This window comes from Labeo rohita, chromosome 13, assembly GCF_022985175.1.
Source record: "Labeo rohita strain BAU-BD-2019 chromosome 13, IGBB_LRoh.1.0, whole genome shotgun sequence".
Lineage (NCBI taxonomy): Eukaryota > Metazoa > Chordata > Actinopteri > Cypriniformes > Cyprinidae > Labeo > Labeo rohita.
Window position 1 is genome coordinate 32,424,500 of NC_066881.1, and position 27,013 is coordinate 32,451,512.

General features: G+C 32.4%; 2 protein-coding genes across 3 annotated transcripts in view; one reads left to right on the forward strand and one right to left on the reverse strand.

Moving 5' to 3' along the window:
* slc29a1a (solute carrier family 29 member 1a) overlaps positions 1 to 5,357 on the reverse strand; it is a 32,842-nt gene extending 27,485 nt beyond the window's left edge. The window contains exon 1 of one of the 2 annotated variants that reach the window (XM_051126517.1): positions 5,311 to 5,357. The gene's annotated coding sequence lies outside the window, so the exon portion shown is untranslated. Of the gene's footprint in view, positions 1 to 1,130; positions 1,172 to 5,310 lie in introns of those variants that run through there. The other variant, XM_051126518.1, reaches the window with a different exon arrangement.
* A 15,975-nt stretch (positions 5,358 to 21,332) lies between these two features.
* mtrf1l (mitochondrial translational release factor 1-like) lies at positions 21,333 to 26,199 on the forward strand. Its single transcript, XM_051125344.1, has 7 exons — positions 21,333 to 21,932; positions 22,012 to 22,091; positions 23,229 to 23,411; positions 23,549 to 23,713; positions 23,846 to 23,963; positions 25,418 to 25,554; positions 25,964 to 26,199. Exons 1-7 carry the CDS (start codon positions 21,494 to 21,496, stop codon positions 26,171 to 26,173), a joined length of 1,332 nt encoding a protein of 443 aa, XP_050981301.1. The 5' UTR covers positions 21,333 to 21,493; the 3' UTR covers positions 26,174 to 26,199.
* Positions 26,200 to 27,013: the final 814 nt, after the last annotated feature.

Here is a 27,013-nt window from a genome sequence, read left to right on the forward strand (position 1 = left end):
TAACTATCTTTCAGGTCTGGCTTCATTCTGGTATTCTGATATACAAACAGCAACTTTTCATGATACACTGAAAATCCTGGTTCACACAGAAATGTGTGACATCAGAAAAAAGAAATGGCTTGGAAATGTCATTTTATGTTTTTAGAACTATTATGATTTTTAATTAAAACATAGTTTAACAAACGAGTCCTGTAAACAAGAGGATGTTGATTTTCTATGCACTTTAAATGTATTGTGTACTTTTATGACTTGTTTACATCTGTAGGTTGGGTTCTGTGTCAGATGAATTTGTGTGTTTAAAATAAAACTGGCAACCGTGTTGTATTCTTATGGGCTGCCGCTTGAATATAACCGTGTGGTTAGACTGTTTGCACTTAACGGTCTGACCGCGTCCACCTACACTCTTGTCTAGTCTAAAAGCAGTTGTGGTTGGAGTGAGACAGTCTCTCCATGGACGTGAGGCTTAACAAGTAAACATCCAAAAAAAAAAGTAGGAGGGGACAAAAACTCCAAACAAGCACTTTTTGGGTAATATCACGTAGAATAACAACACTTAATCTGCTTCAAAATGAGTGCTACAGACCGGTAGCATTTAGACTGACAGCCAACATTGCCTCCATTCAAACCTAAGTCATAAACATACAGAGAGCGAAGGGTGAACGAAATAACAACCTTGTGCTGTCGATCTGGGTCATAAGCCCTGTTTGCTTCAGGAAGAGTGTTCCGGAAATTCAATTCACATTGATGAAATAAATCTGTTACAAACAAGTAATTGATATGAAAGACAATGTTTTTAAGGTTAAATGTGAATCACCATCTTTAGGAAATTGCTGACATTATTTTTCCAAGGTCGGCTGATCTGGAAAGAGGGGTGCTGGGAATAAGAAAACCGAATTAAATCAGTAAAATGTTCCAGATATTTAAAATCTCTTTTGAGTCTGGTGACTATTGATATAACAAATGTAAATGTACTTTCTTTGGAAACTCCACTTGTACAAGGGTGAGTAAATAATGCCATATTTTAGATTAATTACTAATTAAAAAAATGATATATAGGCGTAAATAGTTTTGGATATGGAGCTCTTATGTGCCCAAAGGCACAGTAAAACTGTGTGCAGGATGTCACGTACCTGGCAGGACAGAGGAACAGGAGCTGAGCACATGGCAGCGCAACAATCTCTATACCATGTGAAATGAAATTAGAGCCGCTCAGTCACCCCTCAACTTCTGTATGCTTACAGGACTCTGCTTTGGACTTGCACCTGGTTTTAATAGGTAAATATTTCAGGTATAAGACAGATGCATATTGGGAGCATTTTGCATATAAATGTGTTTTAATAAACAGCAACATCCTGGCAACTAACCATAAAACCTACATTTTCTTGACAAAATGTAAAGAAGCATTTATGTTGTGGCACTGCTGTGCGGCTGGGGTCATATCAGAAGGAGTTTAAGTTTATGCAATAAATGCATTTTAAAGGGGTCATCGGATGCCCATTTTCCACAAGTTGATATAATTCTTTAGGGTCTTAATGAAAAGTCTATAATATACTTTAGTTAAAAATTCTCAATGGCAGTGTAAAACAACACCCTTTTTACCTTGTCAAAATGAGCTCTGCAAAAATCATCCTGTTCTGGTCGAGGTTGCTTTAAATGTTAATGAGCTCTGCTTGCCCCACCCCTCTCTTCTCTCTGTGGAGTGACGAGCATGTTTACTTTAGCCGCGTTTAGCCGCTAAACTTGCTAACTAGCACATTATTAGGAAAGGTGACCGCAAAGATTCATAAAAAAAACCCCTTATACTCGCTTCTGCAGTAAGTTCTGCGACACAACACCTCAATCGCTCAATCTAAGATATTCTTGTCTAACTTAACATCCCTGCTCCAGCATCGAAGCAATGGAGATCGGACTGTTACAGCTGATATAGTGTGGGTCTGAGGTAAGACGCTCCTGTCAATCAACTATCGTGGGAGCGACTTCTGAGAATGGCTCAATTTGATAAAGGGGATATTATTTTCACAGATTAATTAAAAAACACTGCATGGATTTTTATCATTATAGGGTAGATTTGTACATGTTAATGTTAATGTTCAAACAACATGTAAAAGTGAACTTAGCATCCAATGACCCCTTTAAGACATGCACTTTTTGATCAGGTGAATTTCAAACTGAAGCTACAAACTTAATCATAACGCACAATGTTTTTATCTAACATATATTTTGAGGTGCAGCTCGTCATATTAATGGAGTGTTTCACTAGTAAGCAGTAAACCGGTTACCTCATCTGAATATGTTCGTAGATTTGTGTTGAATTTTTTCTTTGAAATGGAAATATTGATATTTTATTTGTAAACAACTTAGTTTTTTCGATTATTTAAGTAATGTCATAAACCTAGCGAGTTAAGCCAGTAGTAGTACTGACAGTGTAATGTAAACAAGGCTTAAGACTCGTAAAAGATGAACCAAATCAACTGAGTGAGTCATTTAAGCTTTACGCTGAACCCACTCCGACTGATTCAAACTCGTGACTTCAATCATTCATTTCAAGCGATTCACTAGCAACAAAACAGATGAAAAGGGCCATTCATTTCTGATTTCGACATCGCTTGTAAAGATGTTAAAAAAACGTGTATAGTGATGGGTGAAAGGAACAGAGCTTTTCTGAACTCCGAATCAGTTAAACCATTGCGTCACAAAATGATTCACTGTTTCGAAGCATTTGAATCGGATCGTGAATCATTTGGTTCAGATCGGGAGTTTAAATCGCGTGTCGAGAATCATTTGATTCAGATCGGTACTTCAGACTGCGTATCGCGAATCATTTGATTCAGATCGGGATTCGGAGCGTGTATTTATAGTTGTTTTTGTGACTGTAAGTCATTTTACTCAAATGCTGTTGAGCTTTAAATTATGGAAAATGTTGCTTTTGAACCTATTCGGTAGTGAAAAATCACATTTTTAACATATGTTTACAGTTTATTTTAATAAATATCAAAAATGTAAAATGTGTGCATTATAGTTGACACCTACATGAACACTTTACAGTTGGTTGTGTGACTGTAAGTCATTCGCTGTAAATGCTATTGAAGTTAGAAAAGTGTATATTAATGTCGTATGTAACTTTAGAGACGGTCCCTAAATTTGCTAATATCCAGCGTCCAACGTCAAGCCAACTTTATGCCAGTTTGCGAATCTTCTTAGATCGGAACTGAGTGGGTTCGCAAATGATTCGCGATTCGCGCTCCGAAGTTCCGATCTAAAATGATGGTTCGCGAATCATTATTTTGATCGGGACTACGGAGCGCGGATCATGAATCATTTGATTTAGAAATGACCTTCGGAGCGGGTTCGCAAATCTTTTTATTCAAATCGGAACACTGGAGCGCGAATCGTGAATCTTTTGAGTCAGATCACGATTTCAGAGCGTGGATGATGGATCGCGAATCATCTGATTCAGCTCGGAGCTTCGCAGCAGGTTCGCAAATCTTTTTAATCAGATTGGAACCTTGGAGCGCGGTTCACGAATCATTTGCGAATCTTTTTAATTGGAACACAGAGGGGTCTGCCAGTACACTGTGAAAAATAAAAAACACAATTTGGAACGTCGTGTATCGCAAATCTTTTTTTTTATTTCTTATTTTATTATTAAACAGTACAAAACATTAAACCATTAAGGTAGCACATTTATAAGAAACAAAGAAAAAAAGAAAGTAAGTGTACACAAATACTTTTTTATGTAAACATGCAAATATATCTCAGTGGGTGCCTCAAGTAAATAATGTAGACCAAAGGGTTTCAGCTGACAAAAAAAGAACTATTTTGGGATATCTAAACAGCCTTTTAGCAAACAGTTCTTAAAATAACCACTTTTTCCTATACATTTTAATCTAAACATCCGTTTTCCACCACAAAGAACCTTTTGTGCAATTGAAATATTCTATGGATGTTAAAGATTCTTCGTGGAACCATTAACGCCAATAAAGAATCTTAACTTTTAAGAGTGTATGCTATAATTATTGAGATTTATAGTTTTTGCATTCAGTTGTACTAAAATGTGACTTGATTAATAGCCTTAGACAGGTGTTTATAAAATCTGATTGAATCCAGTATGATATTACAAAAGAAAATAGCTGGAATGAAAGCATTGTCAAGATGTGTTTTCTCAAACATGTTTAGTAAACTGCCAGATTTCACAGAAATCACATTACACAAACATAGAGCGGGCCATTCTCTGATTGTTATCGGCAGGCATGAAAAGGGTCTTCCTGCTGAACCTTCTGAGGGAGGAGTATCCTGACGTCCACTCAAAACACACCAAGTCCTATTGTCCTCATCCCATCATCACCTGAGGCACAGCGGGCAAAGACAACAAAAGGAAACCTGGTTCAACCGACCCAGTGACCCAAGTTCCATGTGACTTGTTACGTATTGCTGTGGAACGGGCCTAAGAGAGAACCAGCGGATGACAAATCAGCCTACAAGCCGACTGGACCATCTGATTGGAACAGATCTGGAGAAGTTTAGCATTGCCATTACTTGCTCACCATTGGATCCTCTACAGTGAATGGGTGCCAAAATGAGAGTCCAAACAGTAATATATACATCACAACAATCCACAACAAACAAACATTTCTCCAAATCTGTTCTGATGAAGCAAAAACTCTCCAGCGTGAGTACATTTTCAACCACTTCTTGTAACACTGATGACTTCATCACAAACACAAATACAGCTGGTTTCTACAACTCAAGTCCAAACACATCCTAGCCTTCATTCATTGATTCACACTGACACAAAAAGGACTTATAGAGGGAAATCCAAAATATATATCTGATTCATATCTGCTCTCCTCTATGCAGCTCGAGAACAGAAGATGGGAAAGGAAGACAAAAATGCAGAGGTACAATGGTAGCTATATGGTCTCAGCAGTAAAATCACATGCAGAACCAATCTGCAAATTAGTCACAAACACAGCTAAAATAACAGCATCAATGACTACGTTTAAAGTCAATACATCACATGACATTTGCCCTCAAGGGCCAAATCTCCAGAGAAACACAATAACCCGACTCTCATAAGGTTAGTCTTATGACCTTCCGTTTAAACCCACCAGACCTCGGCATGTCAGAAATTATCAAACGTTCTTCATGCTACATTTACTGCTGGAAATATATGAACACTGGACCTGAAAATACTGCAAAATAGGAATGACATTCAGCCAGGTCATTTACAAAATACAAGGAAACTTAAATCAAATGCAATTCCACGAAAGCAAACGGCTTAAGTTAAATGCTCCATGTCATGTTTCTTACCTGAACTTGTCTGTGTGTATGTGAGTCCTGTCACTGGTACCGTGTCATGGGTCTAATTTCATCTATACTGGCACGATGCCTTTAAGGTCGCATCCACTGCAGATGGAGGTAGTGCCAGTTCTGGCCAATGAAATGAGTCAGTGTCTGGAGTCAGAGCCAAATTTGAAACAACCAAAATAGGTTTGAAAGGTGATTCTAGGCCTAAAACCTCAGAGACTGAATTAAATGACGTGCAGTGCCTCAAAACAACTTTTCGCATACTTTCTCAGTAAGGCTCCTGAGTAATCGGCATTATAAATAGCATGAAAGACAAGGACAAAGAAGACAAAAATAGTTCATGAGGTTGAAAAACAAACTTTAAAATAAAATGCTATTTTTGTAGTTCAGCTTGCTTGCCAAAGCCATTTATTGACTGTAAAACTCATTACCAATAATAGCAATAAATCCAATTATTTGAAATTAAATATCTTATTATTTATTTTAAAGTTCATTATATTAAATACTAAAAATATTAATTACAATTTTTTAAATTATATTATAATTTTTCACTGTGAGAATTTGAGGCAAAATGTAGGAAACTCTCATTAAAAAAATTATTTTGTCATCTTTACTCTGTTTATATTCATCCTGACTAGCCGCCCTGTCCGTGCTGTTGGCACTCCAACGACCTAGACAAACTTTGGAAAGTTTTACAGACATTTATTCAGCAGCGTGTATTTTACCCCATGACTAGACACAGTGTGTCGGCTGTACTTAAAATCATTAGAAACGACACTTTGGAAAATCTTGCAGAAATTTATTTAGGAGCATCTGGATGTGGTTTAATCGGCTGTAGGATAATAGGAATTCTTAACCCTCTTACTGACCAAGAAAAAGGACTCCACCTTTTAACCTGGGATCAAAACTGAACCCCACTGAACTTCCTAAAAAAATCACGTTAAATTACAATCTAAAAATCCCCCTCAAGAAAAAAAAGCTTTCAAATGCATTATGAGACAAAATAAAAGCATTGGAGAAAAAAAAACATGTGAGTCCTAAGGTGATAAATTTTAGAAAATGTGAAATATTTTGGGCCAAATTTAATTAATAAATGTATTAATATTTAGGGGAAAATAACACAAAAAATATTTGCTATAAAATAATAGCAAATATTGATACTATAAATTATTTAACTAGCAATTTTATTACATTAGTATAAATTAAATATTTATGATTATGGGATGATATGATTTTTATGGGATGACTGTTGTACGTTTATTGAAATTAAATGTTGTTATTGATTGATGTAATACAGTATATTATATATGTATACATTATGCATTATATATAAGACTATAATTGGGTTAAATATATTAAAAAAAATAAAACATTAGATATTATTTAACTTAAAGTTTTGCTCCAATGCAAAACGCTGTATTTGTCTGTGGAAATGGGTAAAAACTCTTTCCCTTTCTGACTCTTTCTGAAGGGTTAAACACATCATGAGACTCAACATCATGAGTTTCACATGATGGGCCTCTTTCACAAACTATCTGTTCTCCACAATCTATATATTACTGTTGGATCAAGTGACCCTACAGACGCAGGTACATGAGTCTCTTCAGGCAGTTCTCCAGTTTTTCTCACACTCAAGCATAAAAGGTGTTTTGTCTTATTGTGTTCATACAGTATGTTTAAAGTGAAGCAAACTGCTGTGTTTATTTAACATGGTCTGGAGTTTTCCTGATGCTATAGTTATTTAAGGGATGACGATGTTTTTACATCTGTTCTTCCGTTCCTCTGCCCACTGCTCTGAAGTCTCCACTGGACATTTCAGATGTTTTCATAAAGGCCCACTTGTGGAATCCGCAGCTTTTCAGCGCTTCCTTCGCATGCTGGCCTTCCTCGGCCCTGAACTCTGAGGCACTCTGTAGTTTTCACTCCGTCACGTAGTGTTTTCATGACCCGCAGCTAAAGTCACAGTGAGCGATGGGAATCAAACAGCAGGTAGCACTTGATGTGTGGGGTTTTTCTGTAAACATGGGTGTTCAGAATGCTTTCCATACTGCGTTATTTTTATCTTGTGAAGGAAATGTAGCTGTCAGCTTTCAACGTCTAAAATTACCACGCTAACTAACTATAGATAGATAGATAGATAGATAGATAGATAGATAGATAGATAGATAGATAGATAGATAGATAGATAGATAGATAGAATGACCAAACCAAAAAACGGACGAATTAACAGACGAATGAACGAACGAATGAACAATAGATAGATAGATAGATAGATAGATGATAGATAGATAGATAGATAGATAGATAGATAGATAGATAGACAGATAGATAGATAGAATGACCAAACCTAAAAACGAACAAATGAACGATAGATAGATAGATAGACAGAATGACCAAACCTAAAATCAAACAAATGAATAAACAAACGAACGAACGAACGAACGATAGATAGATAGATCGATAGATAGATAGATACATAGATAGATAGATAGATGATAGATAGATAGATAGATAGATAGATAGATAGATAGATAGATAGACAGAATGACCAAACCTAAAATCAAACAAATGAATGAACAAACAAACGAACGAACGAACGAACGAACGATAGATAGATAGATAGATAGATAGATAGATACATAGATAGATAGATAGATAGATAGATAGATGATAGATAGATAGATAGATAGATAGATAGATAGATAGATAGACAGATAGATAGACAGAATGACCAAACCTAAAATCAAACAAATGAATGAACAAACGAACGAACGAACGAACGAACGATAGATAGATAGATAGATAGATAGATAGATAGATAGATAGATAGATAGACAGATAGATAGACAGATAGATAGATAGATAGACAGAATGACCAAATCTAAAATCAAACAAATGAATGAACGAATGAACGAACGAACGAACGAACAAACGAACCATAGACAGATAGATAGATAGATAGATAGATAGATAGACAGATAGATAGATAGAATGACCAAACCTAAAAACGAACAAATGAACGATAGATAGATAGATAGACAGATAGATAGAATGACCAAGCCTAAAATCAAACAAATGAATGAACAAACGAACGAACGAATGAACGAACGATAGATAGATAGATAGATAGATAGATAGACAGAATGACCAAACCTAAAATCAAACAAATGAATGAACAAACGAACGAACAATAGATAGATAGATAGATAGATAAATGATAGATAGATAGATAGATAGATAGATAGATAGATAGATGATATTACTTCACCACAGCGTGTGACGTCATTAATAATGGCATTACATTGTGAAACTAATGTGGTTCAAACAACGGAGATGCAACCGTGTTCAGGAAACAGTTGTGACTAGATCTAGTTTGTTTCCACAATAATGCATTGTACTACGGAGGTTAATCAGTGAGTTACACCGTTGTACAGGAAACACACCCCAGATAGACAGATAGATAGCACCTCACGAATGAATGAACAAACCAACAAATGATAGACAGATGGAGCAAATCTTCCATTAATACAACTGTTTTTTCTCTGACTGAAATCTGAGCACTAAACTTTCCAACAGCAAATGTTCTGAGATGAAGCTTTCACTCCTCTGTTTATTTGAACCTCATTTTCCACAGTCCTCGTTTATCTATCAAAACATATCTCTGCTTATTATTCTACAGAGAGTGAAATATGCCTTACATAGTCATCATTCATCAAATATTTGCAGGGTTTAACCTCGGGCCCGTTCCTCAAGCTGATTAATTCCTCTCATTCCTCCCTTATTAACAGTCAGGCCCTGGGGTCTCCTGGCTCGGCCCCATAGAGGACACGGGTCATGTGTGTCTCCTCAACACTCTCACAACACAGTGCATTGGGTGGAGTGAGATAACTGTGAGGTCAGAAGAGGTTAAGAATGTCTACTTAATTCTTTTTAGGTTATTGCCAATGGCACGTCATTCCTTCTGAGGCTGGGAAGTCATTGTGCGTTGCATGTCTTAACCTCTTGGGCGTATTCAGAATTTACAGTTTGGGTGGGTCTCCAAAAATATGGGTGGGCACATTTAAGCATTTAAGTGAAGCATGCCATTTATGCAACATGACGGGTTCAAATCACAATAACAAAGCAGCAGCAAAAAAAGGCACACAATTGAGTGGCAGTTTAAGATCAAATTTAGTACACAACCAACACTGAAATGATGCAGTCTGTGTTGTCCTTGTTTAATGTTTCTTTGTTTGTCTTGTGTCTTAACACATTGCTTTAGGTGTGTTCGACTTAACGCAGCGCTGCGCAGCTCGATCAAATTCTGACTTGAAGCAGTGCCGGTTAGAAATTTTGTTCAACTTGAGGCGGCGCTGATGCCTCGTGACTGTCACTTGTGGCATCAAAGTACCGCGATAGTGATTCGAGAGCAACCGGCTGACTTAGCCAGCGCAGTTTCTACGACACGGCTGTTTCACTATTGACCAGATTCACCACATGACAACGATCACGTGTTTTTCGGGTTTATTCTAACATCCTCAAGTTTGATAATGCTTACAAATCTGTGTTTTTAGAACAGTAAAAGTGTTTTTACTGTAGTCATAATGTTGTATTGAGTCACATTTATTATAAAACACTGATAAAAGCACATATAACCCCAGTGTTGGGGGTAATGCATTACAAGTAACACAAGTTACGTAATATTATTACTTTTTCCAAGTAACTAGTAAAGTAACGCATAACTTTTGAATTGACAAGAAAATATCTGAGTTACCTTTTTCAAATAAGTAACGCCAGTTACTTTTCCCCCCCATTTATTGATTAAAAGCTCTGCTTTCACCATGTTGAGAGAAATCGGGAGTGAGATGTTAGTTCTAGAATAAATATAAACATGCATTAATTCATCTCACTTACAAAAAACAGATTCAGCATTCTTCAAAATGAATAAAAACAGTAAAATTCAACTCAGAATATGACGGAAACCTGCAATAATTAAATATGTTAAATAATACAAATATGTATGTCTTTCCTGCCGACCTTCGATGATCCAATTCAACCATACTAATAAGCAAAAATTACTCAAGATAATCTAACTTTTGTTTTCCTTTTTTATTGCTGAGTATTGCTGAGATTTTTTCTTCTGCGATCTACTGTACAGACGTGAATTTACTTTTCTCAAAGCCTGAAGCTTTTGGTGTGAAAAGGCTTTTACATTTGCCAAAAATATAACTTTTTATATTGAAAACAAACAAGCAAGCCCTGCCCAGATTTAAAAAGTAACGCAAAAGTAAAGTAACACATTACTTTTCATAAAAAGTAAGTAAGTAACATAATTAGTTACTTTTTTAGGGAGTAACTCAATATTGTAATGCATTACGTTTAAAAGTATCTTTCCCCAACACTGTATAACCCCTCTTTATTAGTATTTAAATAGTATATGTTTATGCTGAACATTATTCACTTGTTCAGATGGTGCTGTATTAAGCAGTATATGAAACGTGTTTCTGTTGCTCATGAAAACGCTTTTGAAAGGCTGTGTATTTGACAAATATTGCATTTAATTCACTTCATCTGTCATAGAGCATGCAAACGAGAGCAGAAAGTGTCTTGACTTGATGCCTCCGAAGTCGAACACACCTTTTGTCTTTGTTTGTGTCTACCATGTGTTCCTGTGATCCTGCCTACTTGTTTCCCATGGCCATGCCCTTTTGTGTGTGTTCCCTCCAGTCCTGCTCTACAAGCCTGAGACTCACTGCTTGTTGGTTCTCCAGGGCAGCCTGCCAACCAAGCCTGGCGCTGAGAACCTAATCTCTGATACTGGCCTGCTTTGAGACTTGTCACTGTGATTGCACGCTCCGCTGTTCGCTACTCTAATCGTCCCCCCACTCTTCTGCCTGGGTTTGCCTTAACAAAATACAGACTTTGCTAGTCAGTAGGAAGTTGGCTACATTTAGAACTCACAAGAGAGAACAGATTCTACACAGTATGTGGTGGCACACATTTAGGACACCCGTCTAATGCCTATGTGGGGTATCTGAGGTCACATTCTCTGGCACCAGTTAACCTCACTATGCTAATTTCAGTTTAGATTCTTTGCATTTGAATACACAGAATCGAATGGAGCTTCTTGGGCTGCACTTAAAGGCACATTAATGAGATCTTAAAGAGGAATCTGCCAGATATTTTTGGGATTTTCTCACAGGATCGCCTGTGGAGGTCTGACCTGAATCAGCATGTGGGCTGCGTACAAATTCGCCTACATTCAGCTGTCAAGTGTACTTGTTTGGTCAGTTAATTTATTCAAAAGCTGACAGAACACTGCTACTACTTATTGTGAGTTTTTAAATAATTTATTCATTAATAATTAAATGAATAATTACATTTTAGTATTAGTAATTTATAGTAAAGTTATATTGAAATAATTTATATTAGTAATTTATAATGAAACAAATATCTTATTTTAAAATAACGCATAATTATTATAACTTTTTAAAATTATTTTATTAAAATAATAACAATTTATTCATAATTTTATATATATAGTATAAATAGTATAAATAATATTAGAAATTAAATAATTAATTTAAAATAATTCAGTCAATAATTGGAATTCTATTTTCAATTACTAATAAATTCTAAATATATATATATAATAAATTGTAAAATATAAATAATATAATGTTAGAAATTAAATTATATAATTTTAATTCATAATGTTACTTTCAATATTAGAAATTAAAATAACTAAAAATCAATGTTTTCAATCAATTTTGTATTAAAATATTGTTTAAATATATATTTACAATGCAATTATACATTTTAATATTTAAAAGAATAAATAGTATAGATAATATTAGAAATTAAATGATATTACAATTTAATTCATAATGTTAATTTATATATTATATATTATGTATTACAATCAGTAATTGAAATATAATTCTATTTATATATAATTCTATTTTTAATAATATATAATTATATATAAAATATACAAATTAAATATAATTTTGTATTCAAAAATATTGTTTAAATATTTAGAAATGTAATTATAAATTGTAATAGTATGAACAGTATAGATAATATTAGAAATTCATAATCTTACAATATTATAAATTAAAAATAAATCAATAATTAAAACAATTCTATTTTATACATAATTCTAATTGTAATAAATCTAATATGAATTAATGCTTTTAATGAAATTAAAATTAATATATGAAATTAATTAATAAAACCATTTTTATAGTAGACTAATGTGTGTTAAAAATATATAAAAATATTATTATTATTATAAAAAAATTATACTTAAAATATTTATTTTAAAAGAAATAATTTAAATAAAACTCTATTTTTAATTATTTATAAATTCAAGTTTATATATTATATAATATTATATACTTTATATTTTATATAGATGATGATGTTTAGAAATAAAACTAAATTAAATACATAATTGAAATTATTACTATATAATTATTACATTTTAAAAAGGGAGAGAGGGGAGAGAGGGAGTAAAACAATATATAAATCATCAGATTTTTATTCATAGTTTTATTATATGCATAATGATAAAATATTATGCAGTATTCACTGCGCACTAACGCAGTACGCTAGTATTCCACTGCCATGACGAAACGCAGTGAGTTGTGAGTCTGTGGTGCATTCTGCTGGATTATTCTGTCAGCTCTCATTGACAAACGCTCGCTACAGTGTTGCAGGTGTAGTTACTTACATTCAGAAACTTGGCCGGTGTTTTTTTTTCGCGTTTTCTAAGCCGTTTCCCTGCATGTCCTGCATGTCAGTGAACAGAGTTTGCAGAATGTTTTCTGTGTGAGTCTTGCATAGCGGTCACAGCTCTGGCCTCATTCATAGTGAATGTGATTCCTGCGCCGTTACGCAGCGTGAAGTTGCTCTAAATTCCTCTGAATGAATGGCTCTCTGTCAATAGGTTTCAGCTGGCTAAGCGGCCCATGCTTTACACCGTTATCCCTTTGGGATAAAATCCTCATAGCCACGTCATTACAAGTGACACATTTTTGGTTCCTCAAAGAGACAAACGTAACAAATCACACTCAGACTGACGGCTGCTCCAGCCAATCAAAATGTTTTTTTTGTGTGCGTGTGTGTGTGTGTGTGTGTGAAACATCCTGCATACAGGATAATAATCACTCGTCCCGGATGTGCTTTAGCTTTAGTACAGTAGCACGTAATGCCATTCTGTATGGATTATTTTTAAAATGTTGCGTCGTGATTTATTGTGTTTGGGCTCGTATAAATTCGCCTACATTCAGCTGTCAAGTGTATTTGTTTGGTCAGTTAATTTATTCAAAAGCTGACAGAACACTGCTACTACTTATTGTAAGTCTTAACATCATTTATTCTTAAATAATTTATAGTGAAGTTATATTGAAATAATTTATATTACTAATTTATTATAAAACAATTAACTTAATTTTAAATTATTTAAATTATTTTATAAAAAAGATTAATATTTTATTCATAATTTTTATATATAGTATAAATAGTATAAATAATATTAGAAATTAAATGATGTCATTATATGAAGTTAATTACAATAAAATAAATGAAAATACTTAAAATTAAATCAATAATTGAAATATAATTCAATGTTTAATTATTAATAAACTATATACACACATTGTATTAAAAATGTGTTGAAAGATATTGTGTTTGTGTGTGTGTGTATATATATATATATATATATTGAAATAATATTAGAAATTTAATTATATATTTTAATTTATAATGTTAATTACAATATTATAAATTAAAATACCTAAAAATAAATTAAACATCGCAATATAGTTTTATATGTAATTCTAATTTTAATAAATTATATATTCATATATATATTGAAATGTAATTATAAATTGTAATATTATAAATATTACAAATAATATTAGAACTTAAATTAAATTATATTTTAATTTATAATGTTAATTACAATATTATAAATTAAAATAGTTAAAAGTTAATCAATAATTGCAATATAATTCTGTTATATATAATTCTAATTTTAATAAATTATACATACAATTTAGCATTTAAAATATTGCTTAAATATATATCTACAGATGTAAATATAAATTGTAATATATAAATAGTATAAATTATATTAGAAATTCATAATGTTAATTACAATTTTAAATAAGATATCGTTCTATTTATTAATTATTAACCAAATCAAATTACTTTTATTTTTATGGTAGACTAATGTTATATGTGTATGTGTGTGTTAAAAAAAATTAAAATATAATTATAGAAAATATACAAAATTAATTATATATAATTATTCAAAAAAGAAATAATTTAAAATAATTATATTTTTTATTATTTCTAAAATAAAGTTTATATTTGTAATTACTTTATAGTAGACTAACACTTTACATATGTGATGTTGAGAAGAAAAATGTAAATTACATAATTGAAAGAGAGAGAGTTAGAGAGATTAAAATAATATTTATATCATGGATGTTTGGGCTCGTTTGAACTGAGAACATCTGTTCTAAATAAATATATGCGATAGACTGTGGTTTACTAATGTTTGGTGAAGCTACAAACTAAATTTTGTAGACTTTGCTATGCAAGTAACCTGTCCATCATGCATAAATAAGCATAATCATGAAAATTCCTTAACAATAATCACACACTATAGTAAATATTTAGGTGCTCTATCTAATATAATTACATACTCTTTATATTCTGAGCTTTCTAAAACTTTTAGACAAAACCAAAATGTACATCTGGTCACTTGAACACAACCTTTATGCTCCCAGGGCTTGTCTTCAGATGTTTGTGGGGGGTGTTATGTACACAAAGGAATTATCAAACCGAAGTAATCAGAGAACAATGCGGCCAAAGACAATAGCAACCCGAGTGCATCTGTGTAATAAATGAACAAGCACTTATTGTCCGTCAGTAATCATCTTGACATATGAAGACAGACTTCACTGGCAGCAGTTTCCAGCTGCTCCTCCGCCGCATTGTTGAGTCTCCTATGTTCATTCAGAGGCGTGCAAAGATATTTGCAGTTTGCAGACAGAGACAATCCCTTAATTACATTCACAGGTTTCCTTCCTCTTCAGCTCTCTACAATAACACTGAGTTCTGGAATTTCATTTTTGTCTTATAATGCGCCAACAGAATGAAGTACTGCAATATGTTTATATGTGATATTACGCACTCCCAAGCCTTTGATCTGTGAAGCATGGTGTATGACCCATATAGTTGTAATTCTTCTAAATAATCAGCAGAGAATTAAACCTTTTTTTCCTTTCTGTGGGTCACGGAGCTGCAGAATGTCAAATCTGATCTAAAGCTAATGGCCTCCAGAGAGAATTAAACTCCCTACAGGCTCTGTTTTATACAGTAAAATCTGTCACAAAATAATAATTTTACACATAATATTTGCAACCAAATGTACAATAGCTTGAACTTTCTAAACTGTATGTGGTGTACTTTTGTTGCTGTATTCCTCTTGAAGTCATTTCAGATAAAAGCAACTTGTAAAAATGTTTGAAAAATATATGTTATCCTTGTAAAGGATAATTAAAACACAATTCTATTTTATATATAAAAATATATGTTATCCTTGTAAAAAGTTGAATTGAAATTAATTTGTAAACCTTTATTTGTGGAAGAATGAGTCTTTGTAATCTGTGTTTAAAACTCAAGGTTGTGAATTAATGTGGTCTAATAAACATCATATCTGTCATAATTACAATATATGAATAAAGTTGTCTTTGTTAACTTGCATTTGAAAAAAGAAAGAGTCTAGATGTCCAGAAGATTTGGAGATGTTCATTTTGGCCTAGTGCTCGTACAGATGGAAAGATGAAGTGCCTGGATTATTGTGCAACGTCAACAACTTCCTAAACAGAAACAAAACATAAAACAACACAATTGTGCAACAAATCACCCATGAGAAAAGTATAATGACTTCCATGATAGAAACACATTTGCTACTCTTCCATTGTACAAATTGTTTGGTCTTGAAAATAAAACAGGTAACTGATATAAACAACTCAATAATGTTGAGCACACAGTGTCAAGTTTTGTATACTTTTTATACTTTAGCAATACTTCCATCTATTGGTTTCAGGTGATAGTGTCACAGGATTATGTGTATTTTTGCTTTGTTTTATACAGGAAGACCCTTTACCACAAAACCAGTCATAAGTGGCACGGGTAGATTTGTAGATATAGCCAAAATTCATTGGGATATTAACTAAAGAACATGTTCCATTAAGATGTTTTGCAATTTTCCTACCGTAAATATATCAAAACATAGTTTTTGATTGGTAATGTGCATTGCTAAGAACTTCAGTTGGACAATTTTTAAGGGAATTTTCTCAATATTTTGATTTCGGCCAAATATTGTCCTATCCGAACAAAGCATACATTAATGGAAAGCTTATTTATGCAGCTTTCATATGATGTATGAATCCCATTTTCAGAAAATTGTCCTTATGACTGTTTTTTGGGTCAAGGGTAACAAATACGTTTGGCAATATTACCATCTACTGGTTTTAGGTGGTATTGTCGCTTGGTTATTACATTACATTAGTCATTTAGCAGACGTTTTTATGTGCCATTTGTTTTGATTTTATACCTTGTGAAATATATTCTAGTATTTCTACATCATTAACAAATAATTTGAATAAAAGCAAAAGGAGCCCCTATCAAGTATTGAGTACAAATACAGTAAATGGACATACTTTCCAGAAGGCCAACAATTCACTAAAAAATGATTTTTATTGGTCTAATGAAGTATACTGATTTGTTGAAACAGTAAATTAGTGAGTTTTTGTTAAATGCGAGCCAGAATCATCACAATTAAAAGAACTAAAGACTACTTCAGAACTAACTATTTCAGTCTGTGTGCATTGAATTTATTTAATACACGAGTTTCACAAACTGAGTTGAATTTTTACATTACATTAGTCATTTAGCAGACGTTTTTAGGTGCCATTTGTTATTTGTTTGTGAAATTTATTCTAGTATTTCTGCATCATTAACAAATAATTTGAATAACTAGACTATTTTATAAATAGTAGATTTTCTTGATTTTAAAAATACCATATTAATATATTGTTTATATAAAACATTTTATGGAAACATTTCTTAAGTGAAAAAAATAACGCTGGAAATACGCTGGAACATATATATATATATACACTACCGTTCAAAAGTTTGGGGTCAGTAAGACTTGTAATAGTCTTTAAAGAAGTCTCTTATGCTCATCAAGGATGCATTTATTTGATTAAAAATATAGAAAAAAAACAGTAATATTGCAAAATGTTTTTACAATATAAAATAATGTTTTTTTTATTTTAACATACTTTAAAATAGAATTTATTCCTGTGATGAAAAGCTGAATTTTTATCAGCTGTTACTCCAGTCTTAAGTGTCACATGATCCTTCAGAAATCATTCTAATATGCGGATTTATTATTAGAATGATCAATGTTGGATAATATCAACAGTTGTGCTGCCAAATATTTTTTGGAACCTGTGATTTTTTTTTTCAGGATTCTTTCATGAATAACAAGTTTAAAAAGTACAGTGTTTATTCAAAATATAAATCTTTTATAACAATGTAAATTATTTATTATTAACTTTTAATAAAATTATAATTATTAACTTAAACATCCTTGGTGAATAAAAGTATTAATTTCTTAAAAAAAAAAAAAAAAAAAAAAAAAAGAAACAATAAAAATGTACTGACCCCAAACTTTTGAACGGTAGTGTATATATATATATATATGTGTGTGTGTGTGTGTGTGTGTGTGTATACAGTACTGTGCAAAAGTCTTAGGCCACTAGTATTTTCACCAGCTAAAAAATGGTTTAAAGTCAGTTATTTCTATCTTTTGCTGTATTGTGTCAGTAGGAAACATCAGTTTACATTTCCAAACATTCTGTTTGCCATTAATTGTAATAATCTAGTGAGATTTTTTGTTTGCACAAGGAGTCTGACAACAGCCAGTGCTCCACACAGAGTTCTGATCTCACCATCATCCAGTCTGTCTCTGGAATGACATGAAGAAACAGAAAAACTGAGACAGACTAAATCCAGAAGAACTGTGGCAACATCTCCAAGATGTTTCAAGTAACCTACCTGCAAAGCTACCTGTTGCCACAGTTCTTCTGCATTTAGTCTGTCTCCGTTTTTTCTGTTTCTTAAAACAGACTGGATTGAATGATGGAAAGATCACATCTCTGTTTGCACAAGGAGTCTGACAACAGCCTGTGCTCCACATAAAAATCTCACTGGATTATTATAATTAATGGCAAAATGAATGTTTAGAAACGTAAACTGATATTTCCTACGGACACACTACAGCAACAGACCGACTTTAACTGACTTTTAACCATTTTTTACCTGATGAAAATACTAGTGGCCTAAGACTTTTGCACAGTACTGTATATATAAACCTTTAAGTAGACATAATATCAATGACATAAAGTTTTATATTTTATTAAAACTCTATAGGCATGATGTTACTTATCTAAAATAGTAAACAAACATACATACATATACACTGCCCTCCAAAAGTTTGTAAACACCCCTGGCAAAGTGTGGTTTTGGATGATATCAGCATAAATCCTTATCATTTTTTGGTGCATTTTGACATTATCATTGAAGACCAGCAATAATAATTTTCATTTTGATTACATAATAATGGTAATATATACATGTCAAAGTCAGACATGCCTCTTTGCCAGCTGTGATGCCTGGTTACTGCTTTAAACTTGGCTTTTTTTGGGTCAGCACACCTTAATAGCTTCAACAATTGATTGCCAATAGACTCTATGCACGAACGCTGCTGACGTATTTCCGGTAGAATCTCGGCCAGCCCATTTACTTCCGCATAGCGCATTCTATAGCGAAATACACTAGCGGCAAAACTCTTTCATAAGATTAATTTGACAGCGATTTATAATTTAAGTATTACAATATAGTATTATATAGTTATACATTATAGTAATTACCAGAATGGCCCATTAGTGAAAGCTTGGGCAAAGGATTAGACATTTGTTGAAGATTGATGATTTTAGATTTATTTTCGTAATAAATCAACCACCAAATTGTTATACTCTTTCTGTTCCTTTTACTCGAACTGAGCTAGGTAAGAAGTCTTTTAGGTATGCAGCGCCGTTTGATTGGAATTTCCTCCAATCTAAATTAAAATTAGAAAATCTGCTGACTTTAGATCATTTTAAATCAGTTATCCGACAAATGGAAGTTGATCTAACAATATGCAATTGTTTTTAGGTGTCTTTAGTCTGTTTGTGTGATGTTTATTTGTGATGTAATTGATTGTACTGCTGCACATTTTGGCCAGGACACTCCTGTGAAAGAGATTTTTAATCTCAGAGAGTTTTTTCTGGTTAAATAAAGGTTAAATAAAAATAAAAAATAAAAAATAATATAAACGTATATTTTATACAATGTTGTCTGCACTGCAGGAATGTAAACTTTTAAATATAATAAATAGTTTCAATACAATACTGTAAACATGTAACTATATATAACTTTGAACAGATGCAATGCAGTAATGTAAACATAAATATAACTGAACATTTATAATGCAGAAATGCAAATATAAATAACTTTGATGCAGTGTTAAACTTTTCATGTACGGTGATGTTGTGTAAATACAATATTAAATGATTATTTGTGTTCGTTTTTTATTATTATTATTATTATTTTGGTGTGTGTGTGTTTTCTACACCTGTAGGCATTGAAATGAAAATAAATTGAAACCAAACCAGTAGGTGGCAGCAAAAGGCTGTTTAAATACGTGAGTTCAACAGATTCGTTCAAACAGCTGATTCATTCAGAAACGAGGCCTTTATGAATGGATTACTGAATTACTGACTCATTTGATTCGTTAAAAAGCGTGGATTTATTCAGTAACAAAACGCTGTGTTGCACGGAGACACAAAACACTTCTGATGTGGCTGCACAAGCAACATCTGGCACAACACAAGTCGATCGGTGCATCTCTATTTAAAACCTTAACTTTGCTTAGCTAAAGTCTTGATTGTCTTGACTGAAGTCCTCCTACTCCCAAACTATGCGGCTTCTCTGACTTCCTCATCGACCTGAAACATGTCGCCCTCACGCAGATCGCTCCTGTCACCTGAGCCTTACTAAAAACTGAGATATTATTTATAGTTAGTAACGTTCATAAAGTAAAATCCATAATGTATATTAATAAAAAAAAAAATCACATAAGATGCAATGTACATAAAATGTAACTAGATAGATATATAAATAAATACATACATACATACATGCAAAGACATAAACTGTGAGAAACGAAGATGGCTAGAATCGATATTCGTATAACATTATAGCATGAGAATACTCGCCCTCAAAATTGTCGATGTAACTCTAAATACATCATTTGAAGCCCTTCCCTTTCTCACTGCTGAGCTGATTGCCTCACGATACGATTAACGTCATTTACATTTATGCAGGGAAGCTCTTGTAAACAGCGAGTAAAGTATGTAAGTATCTTCTCCTGCTCCAGTTTCACACAGTTATAACCAATAGCGAAAACGGCTTCCGGTGCTGCACCGGATGTAACTGAGCGGACTGAGACCAAACGCGGAAGTGATCGTCAATTTAGTTTAGAATACAATAAAGTTAGTCCCAGATTATGCAGAGCTGTAATATCTGCTAATAGTGGATATTTTGATGAATCAAAAATGTTTTTTCTATGTATAAACTGTTTATGTAATAAAATATGTTTGTCCCTTATCAGTGCAAAATTATCACAAATTAAAAAGGATTCATGTCAATATTTTCCACAAAAAAAGTTTTGGAGGGCAGTGAATACATTTAATTTTAAAAACAATTTTCCTCCGAAGTCCAGCCAACATATATTTACGTTTACGAATTTTCGGAAATATTTCACATTATTTAATCAAACGTCAGAGCTTTTATATTTTACATGTGCTTATAATGTTATTGACTTTTATTTTGAAAAAAAAAAAATTCACCCGGAAAAAGAAGCCGCGTTCAGTATCTGCAGTACATGTGAATGTTGTTTCATAGATGTCATAGATGACTGTAGGCTGCAATAAAGTTGCAATGGTTGGAGGTTCGTTTATATGGTAAATGCTTTTATTTACCTTCAATTGCTCACTTTAAATACAGCACTTGAGTGGCGATGGCTGTCGTTTGCTTTCGTAAGAGTCTTTCACGTGCAGGCAGGCAGCTGCTGAATGTGACACTGTCCAGGACAATAACAACACATGCAGGAGTCATTAGAGGATCAGTATGCAGATGTCCAGCCATTCACAGGACTGTTAACAGCACAATACAACACGCACAGAGAGCCTTTCATACATCCCAGTCTGTGATGGTCACTAAAATACTGTCTGTGGATGAGATCTTCAACAAGAAGTCATTGCATGACTATCTGAAGAAGAAGGAAATGGAGTATAACTCATGCTTGCAGTCCCTCAATACTGAAAGCCAAACACTGGATGATGAGGATGGGAAAATAAAAAGGACTAACCTCTCTGTGCTTGGGCCCTTGGTGCAAAAAATCAAAGAATTAGAGGAGAAACAGAAGGAGTTGGAGGACATGCAAGACTTGTTAAAAGGTAGTTAATTATGAAAGGTGTGCTGGAAATGAAAAGCTGTCTAGAATGGGATTTCATTTGCATCTCTATCTCATTTCAGATAATGACCCAGAATTACTTGAGCTTGCAGAGTCAGAGAAGGAAGCCTGTCTAGCGGACATTCAAGATCTCAGACAAAAGGTGAGGTGTGAAATGCTCTCGTTAGCATTTCAGTCATCTTTATTAAATAAATTACCCTTATTGAGTGTCATACAGACATGGTATGTCAAGGAATAAGACGAATACATGTATGCACTTTTACAATTTCAGATTTGCATATCTACGTCACATATTTATTTATTTATTTTTTTTTTTTACATTTTTGTTATTACATTATTTATTTATTCATATTAAATTTTTACCTTTTTATTTTATTTTTTTGAAAATAAACCCTGTTTTAGAAACATAGTTTTTTATATTTATGTTGTATTATTTAAATCATTAAGCTACTATTATACTTTATTATTAACAAGTGAGCGTGAACTAAAATAACACAGCTGACATTATTAATATTATTATATATATAATATATAAAATTAACATGCATATTAAAGTGTTATTAATGTGTTAACATGAACTAAAAAGTAGAGTAAAAATCAAGTAAATATAAATGGACTAGAAATAAATATATAGTGTTATTACTGATACATTACAAATAAAAAATGTATGTATTGTTATAAATGGTAATATACAATGAATATAATGTTTAATATTAATAATAACATTGTTTACTGAATTATTTAATTAAAGCGGTACAGTAAGTAGTAACAATTTAGTATATTATTATTGATATATATAACTTAAAATGAATATATAACTATAATCAACTAATGTATATAAAATAAATATAATATGTAACAGTAGGTGTAATAATATTATTGGTGTAATAATATAATATAAATAAAAATATAAATATTTAAATTATATAAATATGTATTAATTAATGAGGTACAATAAGTAGTAATGATTTAGTATATTATTATTAATATATTATAAATTAAAATGAATGTATTACTATAAATTATCAATTAATGTATATTAAATAAATATAATATTTAATTTTAGCAATAATATTTATATTATTGTAATGTTATTGATATAATTAATATAATATCAATATAAATGTATAAATTATTCTTAAAGAGTTATTAAAGGCAGTACAATAAGTAGTAACAATTTTGTAAGTCAAACCAATATTATAATGCTGTAAAAACAGTATTAGTATGTAAGTTTAAACATAATGAAAACTGACACTAAATGCTGTGTTCTGTGTTTCAGATTTTATCCCTTCTGATCCCAGAGGAGGAATCAGACATGAGTGACCTGGTCCTAGAGGTCACCGCTGGGGTCGGAGGTCAAGAAGCAATGCTCTTTACCGCCGAGATCTTTGATATGTATCAGAACTTTGCTGCTTTTCATGGCTGGGGCTTCGACATCCTGGAGGTCACGTCTAGTGAACTAGGTTGACAAATTAATCTATTACTGTCCTCTATAGATGCTAAATAATTAATAATAATATCTGCTCAGGCGGATTGATTGCATTGTAATTATCATGTGCCTTGAATCCTCATTTCCAGTGGTCTGTTTGGTTTGTTTAGGGGGGCATCAGACGAGCAGCAGCCAGTATCAGTGGTCCACTCAGCTATAAAAAGTTAAAGTTTGAAGCTGGAGTCCATCGGGTGCAGAGGGTCCCAAAAACAGAAAGTAAAGGTCGCATACACACCAGCACTATGACGGTGGCCATACTTCCCCAGCCCACTGAGGTACAGAAAACAAAGGCTTTTTAGAAATGGATGATAGATTAGGGGTTATTATTAAAAATAGAGTCAGGGTTTAATTATTGAGTATTGAGGTGTATATGGTTATCTTATTGCACTTTTTCTTTAACCACACAGATCTCATTTACCATCAACCCCAAAGATCTGAGGATAGAAACAAAGAGAGCCAGCGGTGCAGGAGGACAGCATGTCAACACCACCGACAGCGCTGTGAGGATCGTCCATCTACCCACAGGTCAGCAGGAGATCAGAGTGCATATAGGGCTTATTTTATAGTGTAAATATACCTCTTTATTTCTTAATACTGCTGTGTTTTATATATATACCAGTCAAAAGTTTTTGGACAGTAAGATTTTTAATGTTTTTATAAAGAAGTCTCTTCTGCTCACCAAGTCTGCATGTATTATTACAGTTAAAGCAATAATATTGTGAAATATTTTTACTATTTAAAATAACTGCTTTCTATTTGAATATATATTTAAAATGTAGTTTATTCGTTTGATCAATGCTAAATTTTCAGCATCATTACTCCTGTCTTTAGTGTCACATGATCCTTCAGAAATCATTCTAATAAGCTGATTTGCTGTTCAAGAAACATTTATTATTACTGGGGGATAAATACTTTTATTTATCAAGGATGCTTTAAATTGATCAAAAGTGATGCTGAAGACTTTTATAATCTTACAAAAGATTTCTATTTCAGATAAATGCTTTGTACTTTCTATTCATTAAAGAAACCTGATTCTACTCAGCGGTTTTCAACATAATAATAATAAATGTTTTCTGAGCAGCAAATCAGCATATTAGAAGGATTTCTGAAGGATCATGTGACACTGAAGACTGCAGTAATGATGCTGAAAATTCAGCTTTTAAATCACAGTAATAAATTATATTTTAAAATAGAAAACAGTTGTTTTAAAAACTAAAAAATATTTCTAAATTTTACTGTTTTTGGTGTACATTGAATCAAATAAATGCAGGCTTGGTGAGCAGAAGAGACTTCTTTAAAAACATTAAAACTCTTACTGTCCAAAAACGTTTGGCTGGTAGTATATATATCTTCACATTTAAATAAATTAGCATTTATTTGATTTAAAAAAACAATAAAAACAGCAATATTGTGAGATGTTATTACAATTTAAAACTACAGTTTTCTATTTACATATATTGTAAAATGTAATTTATTTTTGTGATGCAAAGCTGAATTTTTAGCATCATTACTCCAGTCTTCAGTGTCACATGATCCTTCAGAAATCATTCTAATATGCTGATTTGCCTCTCAGTTATTATTGGTGCTCAGTTATTAATAATGGTTCTTATTATTTTCAGTGTAGAAAACACTTACACATTACTAAACACTGAAGACTTTAGTAATGGCTGCTGAAGATTTAGCTTTGCATCACAGGAATAAATTACATTTTTAAATATATTAAAATAGAAAACAGTTATTTGAAATTGTAATAATATTTCACATTTATTGTATGTTTTTTGATCAAATAAATAGAGCCTTGGTGGGCATAAGAGACTTTTAAAGCTGTTAAGTTATTGTCTGTATACAGTATATAGGTGTGTGTATATATATTTATATAGGTAAATATATACTATGAATTAAAATCATTTTTCTAGTCATTTCTCATGTCCTGCAAAACACTGGGAGTGAGACTTTTGCTTCTTTTATTGCAATTTCAGGCACAGTAGCTGAATGTCAGCAGGAACGCTCCCAGATCAAGAACAAAGAGACAGCCATGACTTTACTGCGAGCCAAACTCTACAGCGCCCGGTTGGAGGAGGAGACCAGTAAGAGATACCAGGCTCGAAAACTACAGGTATAATAAGTATATTAAGTCTTCATTTTTTATTATTGATTTTGCATGAAATCAATATTGACCCTATTTACTTTCTGAATTAACTTTCCTGTGAACATTTCAGCAGTGCATATTATTTTTAAATAATGTTCACTGATGAATCAAAATAAAAGTCTTTATAGTCTTTTAGCAAAATATGATCTTGCACTTCCTCCAGTAAATTTCCGCCCTGCATTTAGTTTCCTTAAATATCCTGTAAATTGGATTAAGTAAAATGGGTTGTGAACAACAATTCACATTGATTTTAACTTAATTTTAACTTATTACTGTACAGCACAAGTATCTGACTGTCTAATATCACATATAATTGTTTTTGCTAATTATAAATTATTTGGTATATATAAACTGCATTTTACTTCTCTTGTAACAGATTGGCACCAAAGGCCGATCAGAGAAGATCAGGACTTATAACTTCTCTCAAGACCGGATCACCGATCACAGGATTGGAAAAACCACTCATGATGTGCATGGATTTTTACTAGGAGAGGAACTGCTAGAGGAGATGATTGTGTTTTTACAACAGTTTTCTGAACAGGAATCGCTTATGGACATTCTTGAAGACAGTGATCAGAATCAGTAGTTGTTTGCTTGCAATAAAAAAAATGTGTTAAAGTTTGGCTTTTGGGTGTCAGATTGAACTGTAAGCATAGCCGTCTTGTCTGTGCGCAGTATATCTCACTATCCCTCTGAGGAGTTTCACATACACGCTTTGCTTTCTCTTGAACTTTTACACAGAGGTGTGAAATGCTTTTGAAGGGGTGTTTGTTTTGTTTTCAGCCAGTTTGACTTCTCCATTTTTTTTTTTTAGTTTTGTTTCATTTTAACTCACAAAAAACTATTTCTAGCTCATAAAATCTTAATATTTAGAGTTGAGTATAACACACACTAACAGTCAAAAGTTTTTGAACAGTAAGGTTTTTAATGTTTTTTTTAATGAAGTCTCTTGTGCTCATCAAGCCTGCATTTATTTGATCCAAAGTACAGCAAAGACAGTAAAATTTTGAAATATTTTTACTATTTAAAATAAATGCTTTCTATTTGAATATAATTTAAAATGTAATTTATTCCTGTGATCAAAGCTAACTTTTCAGCATCATTACTCCAGTCTTCAGTATCACATGATCCTTCAGAAATCATTCTAATATGTTGATTTGCTGTTCAAAAACAATTATTATTATTTTTATTATAAATATTTAAAACAGTTGAGTACATTTAATGCCTTTATTTAGCAAGGATGCTTTAAAGATGAGATGAAAAAGTGATGATAAAGACACTTATAATTGTTAAGATTTCTATTTCAGATAAATGCTGTTGTTCTGAAACCTGAAAAAAAAAATCTACTTAGCTGTTTTCAACATATTAATAATAATAATAATAATAAATGTTTTTTTTGAGCAGCAAATCAGAATATTAGAATGAT

What these genes read in the sequence shown, in the direction of transcription:
- mtrf1l (XM_051125344.1), top strand. Translation starts at nt 21,494, where the DNA reads ATGGCTGTCGTTTGCTTTCGTAAGAGTCTTTCACGTGCAGGCAGGCAG. An exon ending in TACTTCCCCAGCCCACTGAG is followed by an intron (nt 23,714 to 23,845) that starts GTACAGAAAACA and finishes TTAACCACACAG; the next exon opens with ATCTCATTTACCATCAACCC. An exon ending in GATCGTCCATCTACCCACAG is followed by an intron (nt 23,964 to 25,417) that starts GTCAGCAGGAGA and finishes TTGCAATTTCAG; the next exon opens with GCACAGTAGCTGAATGTCAG.